The sequence below is a fragment of the Mus musculus genome, chromosome 15 (genome assembly GCF_000001635.26).
Source record: "Mus musculus strain C57BL/6J chromosome 15, GRCm38.p6 C57BL/6J".
In the NCBI taxonomy this organism is placed as follows: Eukaryota; Metazoa; Chordata; class Mammalia; order Rodentia; family Muridae; genus Mus; species Mus musculus.
In genome coordinates, this window is record NC_000081.6 from 84,728,241 (window position 1) to 84,749,106 (window position 20,866).

Consider the following 20,866-nt stretch of genomic DNA (forward strand, 5'->3'; position numbering starts at 1 on the left):
CCCTGCATGGGGTGTGCTCTTGAACCCCTGTGAAATGAGTTGTGAATTTCTGGTCATCCCTAGTGGGGGCTGGGATGTCTGTGCAGTATTAAAGATTGACCCTTCCCTGGGCAAGGGAGAATTCTCCTGAGGGAGGAAGGTGGATAGAGGCCAGACAGTGCCTGCAGGTAGGGCGGAGACAGGATTTTTAAAATTGTACATTGGCGGGAGCAGACTGGGGAGATAGAGCAGTGAGGAAGGGTGTGGGCAGTGAGTGAAGTTTGAGTTTAGGTCTCTCCAGCATCTGGCTAAAAGCTGGGTGTGGCCATGCATCTGCAACCCCAGCCCTGGGGAGAGGGGTGGAGACCAGAGGATCTCTGGGGCTTGCTATCTGCCAACCTAGCTTTGGGTTCAATGAGAGACCCCGTCTCTAGGGAATAAGGCAGAGGCAGACAGGACAGCTCATGTCTTCCTCTGGCCTCCATGTTTGCATGTCTGTATAACCACATGAAACGTGTGTGAGTGTGTGTGTGTGTGTGTGTGTGGTATTATATATCACCATTATCATCATCATTTTCTCTACATATTGAGCTCTTCCCATGGTCCAGAACACCAGGAATCAGGTGATGCTGAGAGCAGTGTAGGATGCTGGGAGAGCCTTGCTTTAATTCCCTCTCAATGGCTGTAGGCACCTGGTGCTCCCCAGCAAACTGCTTCCTGGCAGTGGTGCAGGGCTGTCTATGCAAACTTCAGAACAAAAACAAAAAAAAATCTGGTCTATGCCGGGAGACAAAGACTTTGAGCTTGTAAAGGGAAAGGGACACGAATGTTGGTTAGCTAAAGCAGAGGACAGAGGAAGCCGAAGCCTTGCTGCTTCAGTGGCCATGACTGTGGCCTCTGCACAGATACAGGGCCTGTGGCTGTGGATGGTGTGAGGACTGGCCTCTCAGCCATTACAGGTTCCTGGCCAGCTGCCTCAGGGTGTGTGTGTCCTGGGCTGTGGGCTCTGAGGGCCAAGTTCCTTCACTGGCGTTTGTAATAGAATTTCCCTTTAAGGTGTGGGCACACGGTTCCAGCCTGGGTGCCATCCCACACCAGCTAGGTCTCCAGTGAGCTGCTTTCCAGCAAGGATGATTTTGGATTTGAGGAGTGCTGAAGAGATGGTGGGCTGGTGGAGCCTGGCATTGGTGTCCTGCACCCTGCCAGGGAGGTAAACCTGATCCTGAGTATGCATCTGGGGCCTGGCCCTGTGGCTCCCCAGCTCTGAGCCTCGGCATCTAGAGTTAGGTGATGTGGAAAAACACCAGTGCATGCCCAGGGAGGCTGAGGGGGAGGCTGCCACAGGGATGCATCGGAGGTCTGAACCATCCGCACTGTTGTAGGAAGGAATATCAGGGACAGGACCAGGAGGTAGGTGGTCAGGAATTACAGGAGCTTTAGTCAGGCTCCGTGTGTCTCCATGTCTGTTACTGGTATGAGATACGTAGAAGGGATGCCTGTGACACACAAGGCCCCTCTCTTCTTGTCTCCTCTGGGCATCATAACCTTGGCCTCCCCTGGGACCTTCGCCTCTTCTGTTCCTCCCCAACTCCGGATAACCTTCTCTCAGGATCCCCTGCCAACGTTGCCCTGGCAGCCCCAGGAACTTGGCAGTAAGTTTAGCAACGGCCCTGCCTGCCTGTCTGGCCACCCAGATGGGGCAAAGCTCCAGGCCAGGGCCACACAGCAGCATGGTGACAGAGTCCCTCCCAGGGTACAGATGGCAAGGGCTTCAGGGAAGAGAGAACAACATGGACAGTGGCGGGGTGGGTGGCAACTCACAAGGAAACTAGAAATGTCACTGTTAACATGAAAGAAGCTGCAGCAACTAGGGGCAACTAGGTCCTAATGACCTACTCTCCAGTTAAAGGTGGCCGGCTTAACAGCACCCCTGCAGGGGGCTTCAGCAGGCAGAACTCACTCACCTGGTAAAGTTGAGAGTCATGAGCTTCCTGTCCTGGGCACCAACCTGTGAGTGATCTTGGGTTAGTGTCTACACTTACACAGCACAGAGCGTTGATAAACACAGAGATCAGTTGTCCCCAGGGCACCATGGTTAAGATGGGTGCTTTCCCTCTGTGACCACTTTCAGCTCCTTTGATAATATTTCTTAGGTATTTCTGTAGCCTGAAGACAGCAAGGGGTAGGTTTTTGTTTTGAGACAGAGTCTTGCTGTGCAACCCAGGTTGGCCTCATACCTACTACTCAACATGATGTCACCAAGTGTACGTATCCCCTAGCCACAGTGCCAACAAGGTCTAACCTCCCTGCTCATCAGAGCACAGAGCTGCTGAGGTGCCTGTAGTGATGTCTCCTGGCTATGGTTTTGGCTTCCCATTTGTATTTGTTTTTGTTGTTGTTGTTTTGTTTTTGTTTGTTTGTTTGTTTGTTTTTCGAGACAGGGTTTCTCTGTATAGCCCTGGCTGTCCTGGAATTCACTTTGTAGACAAGGCTGGCCTCGAACTCAGAAATCTGCCTCTGCCTCCTGAGTGCTGGGATTAAAGGTGTGCACCACCACACCCGGCTCCCATTTGTATTTGAAGACATGGACTTTGTCAGCTCTACTGTGTTTTAGTCAATGAAATGACGTCCATCTATCTGTCTGTCTGTCTGTCTGTCTCTCTCTCTCTCTCTCTCTTTCTCTCTCTCTCTCTCTCTCTCTCTCTCTCTCTCTCTCTCTCTCTGTGTGTGTGTGTGTGTGTGTGTGTCTGTGTGTCTGTGTGTCTGTGATTAGCTGGGACCCAGACATGCTGGGGGTTCACATGACACCTGTTCACTTTGGCTGCTGGCCAGCAGCCCTTTCACTGCAGAACTGAGCCTGGACTTTAGGTCTCCCTCTTATCTGTGGGTGTCTCCTTGTTGAGCACCTCAGGGGAGGGAGTGGCAGAGTCGGCTGCCTTTGTCCCTTGTGCTCTTGACAAGCTCCATTTCTGCATGTTGGAGGGACATCCAACCCCCTTCTGCATGGCATCCAGCAGCAGCAAGTGGTCCTTTCTGCTGTTTTAGCTCTTAGGCCTGGGTGCCTGCTCTCCACAGTGTATCTGGATTCCAGCCCTTGGTACAGTTAGTGTTATAGCTCTCAGGCCTGAGCGTCTGGATCCCAGACCTCCAGAGTCTGGTGTTCTAGATCTCAGCCTGGCTGGCTGACTCTGAGCCTTTGCCGGCTCCCTGGAACTCCTCTAGCAACCAAGGCTCTCAGATTTTCGCAGCTCTTGCCTCCACCACACTTGTTTTTATTGCTTCTGCCCTAGCGTCTGGAAATCTCCATCTGTGCTTTTTTTGTTTGGTTGGTTATTTTGTTGTTGTTATTTTTATTTGTTTTTGTTTTCTTTTGAGAAAGTATATCACTACATAGCGCTGGCTGGCCGGGAACTTGCTATGTAGATCAGGCTGGCCTTGAACTCACAGGTAGCTGTCTGCCTGTGCCTCCCAAGTACAGAGATTAAAGACATGAGCCACCACTCACAGCTTCAGAGGCCCTCTTCTTGCTACTCCCATTGTCACGGCTGCTATTGCCACTGCCTCCCTTTCTTCTTGTTATCCGCTCAGCGGACTCTACCTATAACTCAAGCCAGACACCCCCGTATGGAGAGGGGAGATGGGCAGGAAGTCCCACCCCTAGCTAAGGAACTGTTAGTAATTGATAGTTGCTAGGAGAAGGAAAGTCAGGGTTTTGTTTTTGTCTTTAAGAATGTAGCCGATGGTAAATGGACCATGCTCCAACCGAAGACCATAAATCCGAGAATACATGGGGCAGCACAAATCGGGCTTTCGTGGGTTCAGAAAAAGAAAACAGAAGACAGGAAGTTGGGTGGGTAGGGAGGCAGGGGTGGATCTGGGAGACGTGGGGGCGAGGAATGTGACCAGGATCAAAACACATTGTATGAAAGAACTCATAAATGAAGAAGAAAAAGATCAGATCTGAGCAAGCAAGGGACGCCAGAGAGAAGCCTTTAATGGCCCCGACACTGCAGTACCAGGGGCAACACCGGAAACTGCCTTCCTGCGACACACAAAGGGATCCCTTCACATAGCCTGTTCATATAGATGGAGCAGCACAATGGCCCCGAGAGTCTGGCAAGGGCGTCTGATAACCAGTGAGGCAGGCAGGCCTCGAATGCAGAACTCTGTACCAGCCAAGAGCCTTCTACTGAGTCTCCAGGGAAAGCGCTGACCCTCAGGTTTGGGTAGAAATGGCTGCAGAGTCATGCAGGGTTCACTGAGGCAGAAATCTAGGGGCAGGGTGTTGAAGTGGGTGTGGCTGGACGGAGCTTTAGGAGACAGAGCTGGGCTTCTACAGCAAGCAGCAGCAGCAGTTGCCACGGGGTTTCCCAAAGGCCCTGGGTAGCTCAGAGCTGTAGCCTGCTGGCTATTTGGCAGATGACAGTGGGGGCACCAGGGAAGAGTCTTTAACAGCCACCAAGTAGGGAGTCAACGTCCCTCTGACTCTCTACATTCTCAGCCTAAAACAAAAATACCCCTGAGAAAGGATGGTTACAACAAAGGCTGACTATCGGGGTCTATCAATAGTATTTAATAGTGAAATATCGATGTTCCTGTCCTGGTGCCTTAGTGAGCGCTAAGTCCCCCTTACCTAGCTGACTCCTAACTCCCTTTAATTCTTGTGTTCCCAACAGAGACAAGGAAGCAGCAGTCACCCTGGGGGCCACAGAAGGGCCCTCAGTGGCGTCCATGGCTGGCCTGGACCCCACACTGAGCACAAGTCACCCATTCTATGATGTGGCCAGACACGGCATCCTGCAGGTGGCAGGTAGGTTAACTATCTGGCTGGTCTCCAAGACGGACCAGTACAGTTTTTAGGGGCTTGCAAGGTAGGGGGCTGTCACGGGCTGCCACTCCCTCTAGCTGGGCTACCAAAATGAAGAGCATAATGAGAACAAGAGAACTCACCAGTGTTCCCCGACAGCAACAATGGCATCGGTGTCCCGAGTGCTATCTGGGCTGCTCACGGTAGTTCCTCACCTTCTTAGGTGGATGGCATTATTAAGTGAGGACGCCGTGCTGTGTCTCAGCCACGGCAAGAGACAACTGTAAAAACCGCGTGACAAGCAGCCTGCTCTCACAGGCTGTCCGGAGTCAGGACAACGTTCTGCTACACAGAATTTAGGCCTGTGGACCTCTCAGCATGCACTTAGACCCTAAGTTCCCTGCACCAGCTGTCATGGTTGATTCTTCCTTCTAAGGAGCTCGGATCCTGTCGAGGTAGTGGACAAAATGAAGTACTGTCCCCAGATAATTGAAAAACCCCAGAAACAGGAGTAAAGAATGTTCTGGCACCAGATGGCTGTAGGAGAAATCATAAAATGGCTGGGACCAATGGGCACTTGGTTGTTTGAAGCTTTAATGTCCTTTTTAAACAGCTTTAGACTTAGGAAGGAGGGATGCTAGATCAAATATGGTGAACATGGATGCTAGATCAAATATGGTGAACATGAACATGGATCCTTATATCACTTATCAACCAAGGAAGGAAAAAAAACCACATTTATTTACTTTATGTATGTGAGTACACTGTGGCTGTCTTCAGACACACCAGAAGACAGCATCGGATCCCATTCCAGATGGCTGTGAGCCACCATGTGGTTGCTGGGAATTGAATTCAGGACCTCTGGAAGAGCAGCCAGTGCTCTTAACCGCTGAGCCATCTCTCCAGACCCCTATTTAATGTTTCTTATTTGGCAAATATTTATAAATAGAATCCTGTAGTGCAGGTTTAGTCTCAGCCTATGGGAGACAGAGGCAGGCAGATCTCTGTGAGTTCCAGGGCAACTGGGTCTACAAAGTGAGTTCCAGGGCAGCCAGGGCTATACAGAGAAACCCTTCTCCATCTAAAAAAAATAAATTAAATTAAATCATAAAACAAACAAACAAAAAGCAAAATAAAAGAACAGCATGTGTGATTTTCCTGATGAAAAGCCCCCACCTAGCTGTCTCATTCCGGGAGTTGGCAGATATGCCCCTCCGTTCTTCCTCTTTCGACCTGAGGGTCCACATCTAGAGAACATGTCCAGGGTCTTTTAGAGATGGAGACAGAACAGGAAGCCCATTCTCAGGTCCTTGTAGGGCATGCTGAGGAGTCTGCACTTGGCCACGATAGCTCCAAGGCCACAACTGACTTTGTGATTGGCAGTCTTCCTTTTTTTTTTTTTGCTGAGGAGGAGAGTGCTGATAGCAGGGGTGTGTGAGTGTGTGTTCAAATGTGTATCTGTGTATCTGTATGTGTGTCCATGTGTGTCTGTGTGTGTATGTGTCCATGTGTGTGGTGCATATGTGTGTCCATATGTGTGTGTGTGTCCATGTATGTACATCCATGTGTGTGTGTCCATGTGTGTGTATCTCTCTCTGTGTGTGTGTGTGTGTGTGTGTGTGTGTGTGTTTGCATGTGAGTGCCCACTGGCTAAAGGCATCAGATACCCTGGAACTGAAGTTACAGGTGGTTGTGAGCTAACCAACATAGATACTAGGAGCTGAACTTGGGTTCTCTGCAAGAGCAGTAAAGACTCTTGACCACTAAGCCCTCTCTAGCCCAAGAGATGGTTTTAAAGTGTTAAGCTGGAGGCCGAGCTGAACTTCCGGACTGAGGATGGGGTCCTTATAGATCTCTGGGGTGCAGAAAGACACTTTAAGAGAAGTTGACTTGTCTTTTTTTGGCAGATGCCCCAGAGCTGGCTTCATTCACTCTGGGATACCTCTGTGCTTTATTATGGATCCCTCTGTGTCATTAAGGGGCTGTCCTGCTTTGGTTTCTATTGCTCTGATAAATACCATAACCAGGAGCAGCTTGAGGAGGATCTTATAGGCTGCAGTCCATGATGCAGAGAAGTCAGGGCCAGAACCTGGAAGCAGGAACTGGAGCCGAGGCCACGGAGAAACACTCGGTTCTTCTGCCCATCTGGTCCGTTCAGCATAATGCCATCAGTAGAGTGGCCCAGTATGGTATTTGTAGAACAACACAGGGCCAGAGAGCTAATATACCCTTGTGGTATCGCTGTAAAAGTACGAAAACAAAGAGCTCCTGGAGGTCCTTGTGACATTTTCTAGATCAATAATAACTGCATAGCATGTACCAGGATACACGTTCATCTGCACAGTCAAGGACACTGTGTCTGGAATCGGAGTCACTACTTGATTAAGTTTCCGATAGTCAGCTGTCATTCTCTGTGATCTGTCCGTGGGAGCCACCACCCCTTCCCCTTCCAATTTCTTCATGGTGGCACTCATTTCTGTAGTTCCTCTTGGGATACAGTATTGTCTTTAGTTTACTGTTTTCTTCGATAAAGGCAACACAATGCCCTTCATTTAGCTTTTCCTACCCCAACTCCATAGGTCAGGGAACCAATGTGGGAATTCTGCCAACTCCTAAGTATATCTATCCCAGGTATACATTTCTGGAACAGGGGAAATAACCACAGGATGAACTTGGGGACCTATCATGAGTAGGGCTTTAGCCAAAACTCCATTGATCACTTGACTTTCATATGCCTCTACTTTAGCTGGAAGGCTTATTTGGGGGAAGAATTTTTTTGTTGTTGTTGTTTTGGTTTTGGTTTTTTGTGTTTTTTTCAAGACAGGGTTTCTCTGTGTAGCTCTGGCTGTCCTGAAACTCACTCTGTAGACCAGGCTGGCCTTGAACTCAGAAATCTCCCTGCCTCTGCCTCCTGAGTGCTGGGATCAAAGGCTGAGGAGGCTGGACACCACAGGTGGTGGCGTGGGGCTGCAGGGGAGGGAAGACAGAGGCTCTCTGGTGCAGGGAAGCAGAGGATGGTAGGCGACACAGATGGTGTGGCTGTTCTGTGGGATTCAGGTCTTGTGTGTGTGTAGAGGCCTTCGGACTGATGCTATAGTTCAATGAGTCTAGTCTAACTCAGGGTCGAGAAGCGCCCCCTGGTTTCTGACCTTGCTGGGCCAACTAAACTTTCTCTTGTGCCATTTAATTATAGTGTCTTTTGGAGTGGCCATACTGTGACTCAGAACTTCAGCTGAGGGATTGGTGGCCGTCGGATATGGGCCACAGGTGGCAATGGAACCCAGTGGCCCAGGCAAGAGGACCCAGTTTGGAAAAGTTGCTGTTTTCTGCTGTTGTGCCCAGAATCCCTGCAGACAGGGGAGGGGACTGTGTGGTGGGTTAGAGCACAGATCTCTGACTAAGCAGAGGCCTGGCCACAGTTCCTAAGGAGAGGGAGATGAATGGATGCTGTATCTACAAGCAGATTGTTCTGGAATCTTAAACACTATCCGGGCTCTGGAGCTCCGAAGAGGAAGAACGGTGTGGTGTTGCACATAACAAACAGCTTTCCAGCCGCAGAGGTGGGAATCAAAGCCCACCCGTGCCCACACAGTGAGCACACGTGATTCTGGTTTATTCTGGCTCATTATCTTTCCGGGCATGCGTTCTTCCGTCATGTTTGGGGGAGCAGGGGAGGAGAAGCCCTGAGAATGGCTGTAAATATTTCTTTAAAACACAAGTGAGTTTAAGAGGGGGGTCTCCTTCTAGAAGGGGGCCTTTGTTTTCTTCCGTGTCCTGTCCTTCAAGCATGCAATCCCAGATGATTGGAGCTGCAGCCCTCAAGGGGGCTGGAGACCTCCCCTCAGACTTCTCAGGAAAGAGCGGGGATGGGGTTTGAGGGGTGTAGACATCCAGCCTGCTGGGTCCCCTTGGATGAGGCCAGGCAAAGGGAGAAGGAGAAAGAGGTCACAAACAAGAAAGGGTTGCAGAGGAGGCTGGACACCACAGGTGGTAGCACGGGGCGGGGGGGGGGGGGGGGGGGGTCTGCAGGGGAGGGAGGGAGGACAGAGTCTCTCTGGTGCAGGGAAGCAGAGGGTGCTGGGAGACACAGATGGTGGCTGTTCTATAGGACTCAGGCTTTGTGTGTGTGTAGGAACCTGCAGACTGATGCTGAGGTCTAATGAGCAGCAAGGGGCTGTTGCCACGTGTCCTGATATGAATGAGACAGGATGTGGGACAGAGGAGACATCATGAGTTCTAAATAGAGACGTGTGCCCTTCCTTCTGAAAATCAAGATAGAGGTAGCCTGAGGTGCAGTGTCCCCCCCTCAGGAGGGGACAGGTTCAGCCATGTCACAGCAGCATCTGCGTAGCTCTGGCCTTTATCTCATGGATTTCTATACATTGTAAGATAAATAACAACAAATTATGTTATTTCTCTCCTTGGTCTGTGCAAACTAACTATAAGTGAATTCATTTCCCTCCACCAAGTTCTGTTTCCTAAGACCCTCTGGAATATAGAGAAACTAAGATTATGGGCCCAAGTGACACTAGGGCTGCTGGAACAGAGGGCCCTATCCAAGGAGATTCTAACAGCAAATATTCAGACTCGTGGTTCTGGGGTTCAGAAGTGAGAACCCAGGGTGTGGGTGGGTGAGCTCCTGGAGGCTCTGGGGAAATCTACCCCAACCTTCCCAGCATCCTTTGCTCTTCCTGGGGTTCATTTGTACCTCTTGGCCTTTGTCTATCCCTACACCGCCCACCTCCCCTGGCCTATGACTGTGTTCTCTCCTGCCTCTTTGTTCTAAATCCAAGATACCCCCATCTTGAACTTCAACCTAATTAAATCTGTGATAACCCTGTTTGCAAATAAGGTCACATGTAGAGGCTCTAGGAAGTCCTGAGTTGGTTTTGGGGGAAGGGGACAGTATTTAACCCAAAGCTGCCTCCATAACCTCTTTCCCTAACAGCTATCCAAGATGTCCACTCAAGGGCAGCACTGCCTGGTGCAGCGTGATGGAGGCACAATGTTCATTCCATCCATCATGGTGGCTTCTCAACACGAGTCACTGCTGAACCTGAAGTGTGTTGAGAGAATACCCTGAGGGGACTAGGTGCCCGTGGCAGCTACCAGACCTCCACACACCATGACCCCACAACACATGCCTGGTTTCTCAGTCCTGGCCTGTTGACGTTTGCACAGGGTGGTGCGTTCAGTTCACAGATGTGGGGAGCCAGGGGGCAGCAGCTGGGTTAGAACAACAAGTGGGTTTGCAGATCAGGGGACTCAGGAGGGGTGACATCCAGGGCTGAGGCAGGAGGATGCCTTCTATGAAACGAAAGCCAGATGTGGTAGCATATGCCTGTAATTCCAGTGTTTGGAGACTTAGGAGGGTCAGAGGTTCCAGGGAATGCAGCTCAGCGTTGCCACGGCAACCCAGGGACTACTTCTCCATGGAACCTTCACTATGGTAAAGCTAGGTCATTTTGTTTTGTTTTTTGAGACAGTAACTATATAGCTCCGGCTACCCTGGAACTCATTCTATAGACCAGGCTGGCCCCAAACTCGGAGATCCACCTGTCTCTGACTCCCGAGTGCTGGGATTAACGATGTAGCATGACATCCAGCTAAGCTGGGTCTTTGACTGCACTGCAGAAAAGAATTTCAGGGTGGAAATAAAGAAGAATGAAAAATAAAATAAAAGAGGGCTGGAGAAATAGTTCAGTGGTTGACTGCTCTTCTGAAGGTCCTGAGTTCGGGTCCTGAAAACCACATGGTGGCTCATGGCCATCCGGAGTGAGATCTGATGCCCTCCTCTGGTGTGTCTGAGGACAGCTGCAGTGTGCTTACAAATGATAATAGATTAAAAAAAAAAAAAGAAGAAGAAGTCAATGTGTTCATTTAAAAAGAAAAAAAAAAAAAAAGCCAGGCGTGGTGGCACACGCCTTTAATCCCAGCACTCAGGGGGCAGAGGCAGGCGGATTTCTGAGTTCAAGGCCAGCCTGGTCTACAAAGTGAGTTCCAGGACAGCCAGGGCTATACAGAGAAACCCTGTCTTGAAAAACAAAAAACAAACAAACAAAAAAATAAAACAAAATAAAAATTTAAGAACAATTCAGAATGAATCAAGTTAGCAAGTTTTTGCTTGTTTTGTTTATGTGTGTGAGTGTTTTGCCTGCATGTATGTCTGCACCACATGTATGCCTGGTGCCTGTGAGGCCGGAAGAGGGTGTCAGGTCCTTAGGAACTGGAGTTATAAATGGTTATGAGCCACCATGTGGGTGCCTGGGTCCCCTTGATGCCAGTGAGTGCTCTTAACCACAAAGTCATCTCTCCAGCTCCCAAGGTAGCAAGCTTGTTTATTTGTTTGTTTGTTTATGGCGTGTGCATGCATGTGCATGTGCGTGTGCGTGTGTGTGTGTGTGTGTGTGTGTGTGTGTAATAGCCAAGGCTACCTTGGAGCTTGTTTTGTAGACCAGGCTGGCCTTGAACTCAGAGATCTGCCTGCCTCTATCTGGGATTAAAGGCATTCACTACCTTGCCTGGCTCTGTAGCAAGTTTATTACATATGTAGTGAAAGGCTCACAGGAAGTGGGCATCACACATCCGAGTGTAGGTACTGGTTTCTAGACAGTCCTTGGTGTGACTTCACAATGAATGGTTGTAATGTGTGTGTGTCACATGTATTCAGGTGCCCACAGAGGCCAGGGGTCATAGGATCCTGGGGCGGGAAGTAGAGGCAGTTGTGAGTTACCTGATTTGTGTGCTGGGAACCAAGCGAGGGTCCTCTGCAAGAGCAGTAAGTGCTCCCGCCTGCTGAGCCATCTTCCCAGTTCCATTGGCTGTGTGTATGATTCTGCGGCTTTGGGAGCTACAACTTTCAAAATAACGTACAGCAGGGTTGAAAGATCGGGGACAGTTAAAGGACCGGGGAGGTGATCACCAGGCTGGCTAAGTGCTTGGCACACAAGCTGCAACACCAGAGCTCACACCCCCAGAACCCATGTAATGCTCCTGTAATCCCAGGAGAGGAGAAATGCAGACAAGAATCCCCGGGGCTCCCTGACCGGCTACTCTTGTAGAATCAGTGAGTTCCAGGTTTAGTGACAAAAACCTGTCTCAAGAAACAGATGGAGATCAACTATGGAAGAAGCCTGACGCGACTTTCAGCCTTTACGTGTGTGAACAGGAATATATACACACCCTACAACACACACAAAGATAAGGAAAGTGTGTGTGTGTGTGTGTGTGTGTGTGTGTGTGTGTGTGAGAGAGAGAGAGAGAGAGAGAGAGAGAGAGAGAGAGGTAGTCTTATGTGCCAAGAGCTGATCACAGCACAGGATGACTTGGCCTCCTTTATTGAATGTGTGGTCTGGTTCCGTTCAGGGACAACTGGCCCTTGACTCCTCTGGCCTTCTCCAAGACTCAGAGTCCTAGGTGAGTCCCAATAGCTGCCACCCATGGGACTTGGCATTGGTGACCTAACCTGGTAGCTCCAGTGTTCCATCTGTTAAGTGGGAGTGATGGACAGTTGGAAGGTTTTCTCAGGAGATGTGGGCGTCGCCTACCTCCCCTGGGTGTCTCCTGAGCCCCAGCCCTAGTTATCCTAGCCACTGCTCAGTCTGGCCTGCTCTGGCCACCGTGGCTTATGATTGAGGGAGTCCAGCCCAGGGGATGGAGGCTCACACCTTTGTTCCTCCAGGGGATGACCGCCAGGGGAGACGCATCTTCACTTTCAGCTGCTGCCGGCTGCCACCCTTGCACCAGCTCAACCACCAGCGCCTGCTGGAGTAAGTACTACTCTGTTCTCTGCCGCATGCATCTGCCTCCCCACGTGGCCATCTTGGTCTCCATCCTGCTCTCCAGGACAGACGCGGAGAGGCAGTGAGCTCTGGAATCCACCCCTCTCTGGGGGAAACTCCCTCCACCAGGACTACCATGGCTTCACCAGCACCAGTAGAATGGTGGACGTTGGCGTGATTCCCTCTTAGCCAACTGAGCCGTGGGCACTGACTTCTGAGGCGGGAGGCAGTCCCCTGTCCTGAGTGCACTGGAAGTTTTGTCTTCCATACCTGATGGATGCAGGCTGTCTAGAGAGCAGGAAGGTGTGTTTCTGGAAACACAGCAGATCAACAAGATGCCTGAGATGGGACCATAGTGGTGGGGCGAGGGCAAGGCTGAAAGCTACATGGCCCTGAGTTTGAATCTCAGCACCTCCTTGAATAGTTTGCTGTGGCTACCTTAATAAAGGGTCATGAACTTAATGGCATGAAACAGCAGAACTACATTCTATTCAGAATGGAGGTGTGCTTCAGACGTGCTCCCTTAGTGCTCCCTCCAGGGGGAGAGCTAGTAGCTAGTCTCCTTTAGCTCCAAGTACTAAGCAAACCCTTGAACCTCTCACTGGGGCTGCATTACGTCCACTCTGCCTGCATCTTCACACAGTCTTGTCTCTCTAAGGGTCTTCTCTGTGGACCCATGAAGAGGCCTGGGCCTGGGTTTGCATCTCTAAGACTTCTTCTGGAAGCCACCCTGGTGGATCCAGCATCCACCTATCTCTTAAGACCCCAGCTTCATCTGCAAGCACCTTTTTTTCCCCAAATGTGGGGTGGTCACAGTTTCTGGGGCTTTACTCTGGCTATCTTTAGGAAGGTGCCATGTCCCCTTGCAAGCTGTATGACCTTGGGTCAGTGAGGTAAGATCTCACCTGAACTTCAGGTGTCACCTATGGGACATGAGTCACCATGCAGGCCTGGATAAGACCTGAGCATAGCTGGCTTCTGACCCCTGCTGGCTAACTGTGGTGGCTTCTGTTTCATGATGTTAGTAAATCTCGGTGTGGAGCTAACAACTGCCCTGAAGGAACCCTGTGTCCCGTGCCCCCCAGGTATCTGAAGTACACACTGGACCAGCATGTGGAGAACGACTATACTATTGTCTACTTTCACTATGGCCTCAGCAGCCAGAACAAACCATCCCTAGGCTGGCTCCAGAACACCTACAAGGAGTTTGACCGGAAGTATGTACAAGGAGGACCCAGGGGTGGGAGGCACACAGGGACTGAATGGGGGTGGGCTATGCAGTGGGTAAGGACAGATGCTAGCGCCTCATTTCAGTGATGGAGAGAGTCCATTTGGGAGAAGGCTACAGAATCCCAGCACTTCTGTCCTGTTGCTGGAGGCAGAAGTGTGGAAGGTAGCTAGAGGATTAGCACCTGGGCAAACTTGATGATTATGTTTGTTTTTTTTGAGACAGGTTCTTACCGTGTAGCCCTGTCTGGCCTGGAACTCTCTTTGTAGACCAAACCTCTGTCTCCCGAGGGTTGGGATTAGAGGAATGTGCCACTGTGCTTAGCAGGCCACTGGTTTTTGAAGGGTGACAAAGTGAGAGGTCACATCTGCAGATAGAGGAGGCCCCTTATATCCAATATGAATAGCCATTCACCACACATGCTGAAGGACATCAGAGAACGTTCCTGGGGACGGATGGAGTACTTTCTGGTTTCCTCCTCTCTTAACCCCGGGGCCAGCGGGTGTTAGGTGGAGGGAGAGACAGCATGGTCTTCAAATTGGAGGAGCTAAACTCTCCTGCTTTCTTTCCCACTCTAGGCCAGATACAGTGAGGCATGCTTGTAATCCCAGTACTCTAGAGACAGAGACAGGAGGATCAGAGTTCAAGGACATCCTAGGCTACGTGAGGTTGAGGCCAGCATTTGACCATGCTTCAGGAATAAAACCCAAACAAAACAACTTGATAAAGATTTCCCTACTCTCTAGGGAAGGGAGGTGGGGACAGTGAAGAGGAATTTTTATCTTGGCTCCACAGAAACAAACAAGTGGGTGCTTTAGGCACCAAAACTATCCAAGACTGTGATAGGTGGAGGGTAATGAGCGCTCTGTCCCTAGAGGCCTGTACCTGGCATTCCGGCTCTGATCTGTGCTGAGAGAGTCTCAGAGGCCTGTGCTATGATTCCCTGGAAGATCCCCACTGGCCTTCTTGTTGTCACCCTCCAAGCCAGGCCACACCTGCTAAGCTAAAGTGTCCACTCCTTACACAGCCTGACTCCAGGAGTGCTCTCTCTGTTTGAGGCTTCTAAGGAGAGCAGCTCCCTTTTCAGTGTGTGTGTATGTGTGTGTGTGTAGTTGCTCCAAGCTCTCCCACCTTATGGCCAGAACTTTGTAGATGTGATTCAAATGATGCTCCAATCACAGGGTCTCAGCATCAAATCTCCAGATGCCACTGATGGCCTGGCGCTTTGGCTTTGCACTCTCTGCTGAGGGGCTGGGTGGCAGTGGAGCACTGGCCAGCACTAATGTGTAGGACACACCCTTTCCTCTCTTCCCCTCCCCTCCCCTCCCCTCCCCTTCCCTCCCCTCCCCTCTCCTCTTCTCTCCCTTACATCAATGGGGACATGTGACCTGGTGTGTCATTCTGTGGTACATGTGTAAGAAATAAGTCAGTGGAGGAAGAGGAAAAAACAGACTCATTCAATCTCAGAATGACAAGAGCAGACCCTGCTGGTCTGAGACATTGGTGTCCCCATGACTTGTGGCTTAGAACCGAGGGTACAGGGTTTGTACAGGGTCTGAGAGTCAGTTTTTTGTAGAGTAGGGAGGCGGGAGGGGCTGCCTTCTCCAGTCCCAGAAACTGATTTTCGTGTGTAGGAGATAAGCTACCTGTTTTTATGACCTTCTGACCTTTCTGGCTTCAGGGTGAAAGATAAATTAGGTGGCCTGTTCTGTTTTTATGACCTCTGGGCTCCAGAGTGCATAGAGGAGTTAGCTGCTTTCTGGAATCCCACAGCAACAGATTTCAATCTCTCTCTCTCTCTCCCTCTCTCTCTCTCTCTCTCTCCCTCCCTCCTTCCCTCTCTTTCTCTCTCTCTCTCTTTTCTTTCTTTCTTTCTTTTTTCTTTCTTTCTCTCTTTCTTCTTTCTTTCCTTTCTTAAATTTTTGTTTTGTTTTGTTTTTGCTTTGTGTTTTTTGAGACGGGGGTGGGGGGTTCTTTGTGTAGCCCCAGCTCTCCTGGGACTCCTTCTGTAGACCAGGCTGGCCCCAAAGTCACCGTGACTGCCTCTGCCTCCCAAGTGTTGGGACTAAAAGCATGTACCACACCATGTCTAGCTGGCAGCAGATTTCTTGAAGCCCATCTATGGCCACGATTTTGGAGGGTAGCTTCCTTTCATTTGTACTTCACTATCGTTTACGACTCACAGGACACACATCTTGTCTCCACCATTGCCCCTCAGCCTGTCTCAGGGTCCTGTCTCATCCCTTCAATCTCTCCAGGCTCCCTCCCCCTCTCACCCCAGGCCTGGAACCTGCCATTTCTCCCAGGATCCTGCCTCCTTTCTGAAGTCTATAGTATTACTGGTCAGCCTCATGAGCTGACAGTGAGTTTGTGGGGAGCCCTGCACCCACTCTTCTGTGTGCTCACTCCAGAGCTCTGCTCCAGCTTAACTTCTCCCCAATGCAGCCCCTCCTCCTCCTGGCCTGGCTCCCTTACCTCCAGATGTCCTCCCCCACTCTGCTCTGGCGTCCTGAGCCAGGCCACCTCAGCTCTCTGCTGAGATGTTTTCTTTTCTCTGTCTGAGCTTTGATGTCTGCCCTGTGTCACACTCACCCCCAAACCCTAACCAGGTCGGGCAGGGCCTTCTGGTGTGCTATTGCAGTTGAACTGCTGGCTCTCATGTGGGCTGGGGTCCTCACAGCAGTCTGTGGAGTAAGTCGTGCCCTCCCCGCAGCCCCCACGGCCTTATGCATGCCACACATAAGACACTGCTATTGGCCGGGCAGTGGTGGCACACGCCTTTAATCCCAGCACTTGGGAGGCAGAGGCAGGCGGATTTCTGAGTTTGAGGCCAGCCTGGTCTACAGAGTGAGTTCCAGGACAGCCAGAGCTACACAGAAAAACCCTGTCTCGAAAAACCAAAAAAAAAAAAAAAAAAAAAAAAAAAAAGACATTGCTATTGATGAGGGTTCTGGACAGGTTTACTTGGTTTCATTCTGAGAGCCGCGGCTAGATCTTTCCTGGTTTAGGGCTGTGCTCGACGCCCCTGTCCACCCATCTTCTGCATCTGTGAGAATATCCTTAGCCACAGGCTCTACTTCACTCATGCCGTGTAAACAATGCAGTGGGCAGGCCAAGGCAGAGGGATCAGAGCGTGTGTGTGTGTGTGTCTGTGTGTCTGTGTGTGTGTGTGTGTCTGTGTGTGTGTGCGCGAGCGCAAGCCAGAGGTCAATCTCAACTGCCATCCCTTCTTAGACACCATCCACCCTATTTGTTGAGACAGGGTCTATCATTTGCTTAGAACTTGCCCGGTAGGCTGGCTGGCCAAGGATCCCCCTGTCTATTCCTTCCCGGCACTGAGATTTCAAGCATTTGCCACCCCAGCCCTGCTTTTCTTAAGTGGGTCCTGGGCTTCCTCAGATGTTTTACCAACTGAGCCATTCCCCCAACTCCTCCTCTTTCTGGTTTTGTTCCAAAATAGGGTCTCACTGTGTATCCCTGGCTGGCCAGGGAGTCTCTACATAGACCAAGCTGGCCTCATACAAACTCAGAGCTCCACCTGGTTCTGCCTCTCAAATCCTGGGATTAAAGGCGCGCTTCCCCAAACTCAGTTCCTTCTAGGTTTTAATCCATGTCCTTTAGTTGAGTTTGCTGAGAAATGGATTTTCTGAGGCTTGGACCTGCTGTGCAGTCATTCAGTGTGGAGTGTGGCAGAGTTGGGGGACTTGAAGTCACCTCGCCTTTCCCTCCTCAGGTACAAGAAGAACCTGAAGGCACTGTACGTTGTACACCCCACCAGCCTCATCAAAGCACTGTGGAACATCTTCAAGCCCCTCATCAGGTGAGTACGCACTCTGTAGACCCCCATGCCCATCACCAACTCTGGGGTGCACCTCTGTCAGAGGGCTCCATGCAGGTCTGCCTCTGAGGCAATTATAGGTTACTATGGGGGTGGGGGGGGTCACATGGCTGCTCAGGCCATGCACTGAAGTTGTGGACAGGAATGCTGTCCCATGACATTGATGTCACAGCTAGAATTTTAAATACGCCAGGACTCGAATGCCCACGTTCTGCAGCTGTGTATCTTGGTTCCCAAGGTCACTGCCAAGGTCACAAAGCCCAGGAAGGGCTCCAGTTAACACATCAGGGTAACTGTAAATGCAGAGGCTGGGCCATAGACACATGGGCTCTCACTCTGTCTTTGGGGAATGACCTGGGACAGCCTGTCCCCTGCATCTGAGTATGATATAGCAAGGAAGCTTAGCCATGCTCAGTGCCCAGGTGTTCTCGTAGAGTTGGCCCTGTGGATGTGGACACTCTACCATGGGCCTCAGTGACTCGGTCTCCACTCCCTCTGGGTGCAGACAGACTACCCTGTGAGGCACTGTCTCTATTGTCTGCTGGTAGAAACTGTGTGACACACCCATGGCATGTTTCAGATTTCCTCTCTGGAGCAGGTGAAGGCACAGACCTTTTCCTGGAAACTCAGGATGGCTACCCCAAGCCCATGGGCTAGCCTTTTACTCCCTGCATCCAGGGCAACAGCCCAGAAACATGGTGTAGTGGCTATTCCTGGTTGTCAACTTGACAATATTTGGAATGAACTACAATCCGGAATTGGAAGGCTCACCAGTGACCCTTATCTGGAGGCTTGGAGATCCTTATCTGGATCTTGGTTTGAAGATCTTGAGCCATAGTGGCTATGGATTCCAGAAGATTGAATCTCCGAGTTAAGGAACACACCTTTAATCTGGGCTATGCCTTTCATCTGGGATTAAAGGTGTGGTGGAACACACCTTTAATCTGGGCTACACCTTTTGCTGGAGACAATATAAGGACATTGGAAGAAGGGAGTCTAGCTCTTGCTCTTGCTCCTTCGCCTGCTTGCTGCGTGAGACTGAGTAACTGCTAGATCCTTGGACTTCCATTCACAGCTGCGACTGAACAATTGTTGGGAATTGAGCTGCCGACTGTAAGTCATCAATAAATTCCTTTATTATCTAGAGACTATCCATACGTTCTGTGACTCTAGAGAACCCTGACTAATACAGAAGTTGGTACCAGGAGTGGTTCTAGAGTAACAGAAGTACAAGGATGAATCTTTTAAAATACTGGAATTGGCTTGTTGATCCACCAGCACTTTCAAATATTGAAACCTCTCCAGATTCTCTCCCTCCTGGGAGCTCAGAGAATTTTGAAGACCCATGGTTGAAACTATATTCCGAACTTAAAGAAGCTAATGCCCTTGATTTTCTTAATGAATTGGGTGATTCAGTGCACAAAGCTTTCTACAAGATGGGGAAAAAATCGAAAAATGATTTTACTGGCTGGCTGCTCTTAGTATCTGTGGAAAAAATGATGAATGAAAGGAAGGAGTTGTGTGATAAAATCGAAAGGCTCCAGACACAAGTAAACGATCTAAAAGTTGCTAAGTGTGTCCTTGAGGAGAATCTTCTCTCTTGTAGCAATAGAGCTCAAGTTGCAGAAAATCAAACAGAAACTCTCATTGTAAGGTTGGCTGAACTACAGAGAAAATTCAAGTCTCAGCCTCAGAGTGTGTCGACAGTTAAAGTAAGGGCTCTAATTGGCAAAGAATGGGATCCTACAACATGGGACGGGGATGTGTGGGAAGACCATGTTGAAGCTGAGAATTTTGAATCCTCAGATTCTCAAGGGTTTGCCCCACCTGAGGAAGTAGTACCCTCAGCCCCACCTCTTGAAATAATGCCTTCCCCACATGAGGAAATTAATTTTGCAGAGTCTGCTCACGGCCCACCAATAGTTTCTTCTAGACCTGTAACCAGACTCAAAGCAAAACAGGCTCCTAGAGGGGAGGTAGAAAGTATAGTCCATGAGGAAATTCGCTACACTACTAAGGAGCTTAATGAGTTTGCTAATTCATTCAAGCAGAAACCTGGTGAATATGTGTGGGAATGGATTTTAAGGGTGTGGGATAAGGGTGGAAGGAACATAAAACTAGAGCAGGCTGAGTTTATTGACATGGGTCCTCTGAGTAGAGATTCTAGGTTTAATACGGAAGCTCGCATAGTTAAAAAAGGTGTCAAAAGTTTGTTTGAATGGTTGGCTGAGGTGTTTATCAAAAGATGGCCTACTGGAAATGACTTGGAGATGCCTGATATTCCGTGGCTTAGTGTTGATGAAGGGATTTTAAGACTTAGGGAAATTGCAATGCTAGAGTGGATATATTGTGTAAAGCATAATTGTCCACAATGGGAAGGTCCAGAAGATATGCCTTTCACCAGCTCTATAAGACGCAAATTGGTGAGAGGGGCACCAGCACATTTGAAGGGTTTTGTTCTTTCCCTTTTCCTTGTGCCAGATCTTAGCATTGGAGATGCTTCTGCTCAATTAGATGAATTAAATTCACTGGGTTTAGTTGGATCCCGAGGTAACAAGGGCCAGGTGGCAGCATTGAATCGCCGGAGACAAGGTGATCCTAGTTATTATAATGGACAGCGTAGACAAAAGAATGTTTATAATAACATACCCAGTAATGGTCAGCACAGGAGAGGTGAAATTTATAATGGCATGACTCGCTTGGACCTTTGGTACTGGCTAATCAATCATGGTGTTTCCAGGAATGAAATACATAGGAAGCCTACTGCATATTTGTTTGATCTGTATAAGCAGAAAAATTCTCAAACAAATGAAAGAAAGGCTACATTAGATCGTGGTAAACAGCAATCTCGGCCAGTGAATCAATTTCCAGACTTGAGACAGTTTGCAGATCCGGAACCCCTTGAATGAAGGGGTGGCCAGGTTCCTCTGAGGAAGGATCTTGATAAGACACTCAAAGGTTTTGCTGTTACCCTTTCTCCAGTTCTTCCCCAGAGGGACCTACGGCCTTTTACAAGGGTAACTGTACACTGGGGAAAAGGAAATAATCAGACTTTTCGGGGTCTGCTGGATACTGGTTCTGAGTTGACACTGATCCCAGGGGATCCCAAGAAACATTGTGGCCCTCCAGTTAAAGTAGGGGCTTATGGAGGGCAGGTGATTAATGGAGTTTTGACTGATGTCCGACTCACAGTAGGTCCAGTAGGTCCCCGGACACATCCTGTGGTGATTTCC

The 20,866-nt window shown here is 49.7% G+C and overlaps 1 protein-coding gene across 9 annotated transcripts in view; it reads left to right on the forward strand.

Annotated features, from left to right (window-relative positions):
* Positions 1 to 20,866, forward strand: part of Arhgap8 (Rho GTPase activating protein 8) — a 52,824-nt gene that overhangs the window by 8,207 nt on the left and 23,751 nt on the right. For 5 of the 9 annotated variants that reach the window (XM_006521468.3, XM_006521469.3, NM_028455.4 and 2 more), the window contains 4 exons: positions 4,656 to 4,789; positions 12,468 to 12,555; positions 13,653 to 13,784; positions 17,529 to 17,615. In XM_006521468.3, the coding sequence (XP_006521531.1) occupies positions 4,656 to 4,789; positions 12,468 to 12,555; positions 13,653 to 13,784; positions 17,529 to 17,615 (441 nt within the window). Of the gene's footprint in view, positions 1 to 2,303; positions 2,314 to 4,651; positions 4,790 to 12,467; positions 12,556 to 13,652; positions 13,785 to 17,528; positions 17,616 to 20,866 lie in introns of all 9 variants that reach the window. The other 4 variants (NM_001205334.1, NM_001164627.1, XM_006521470.3 and 1 more) reach the window with 2 other exon arrangements.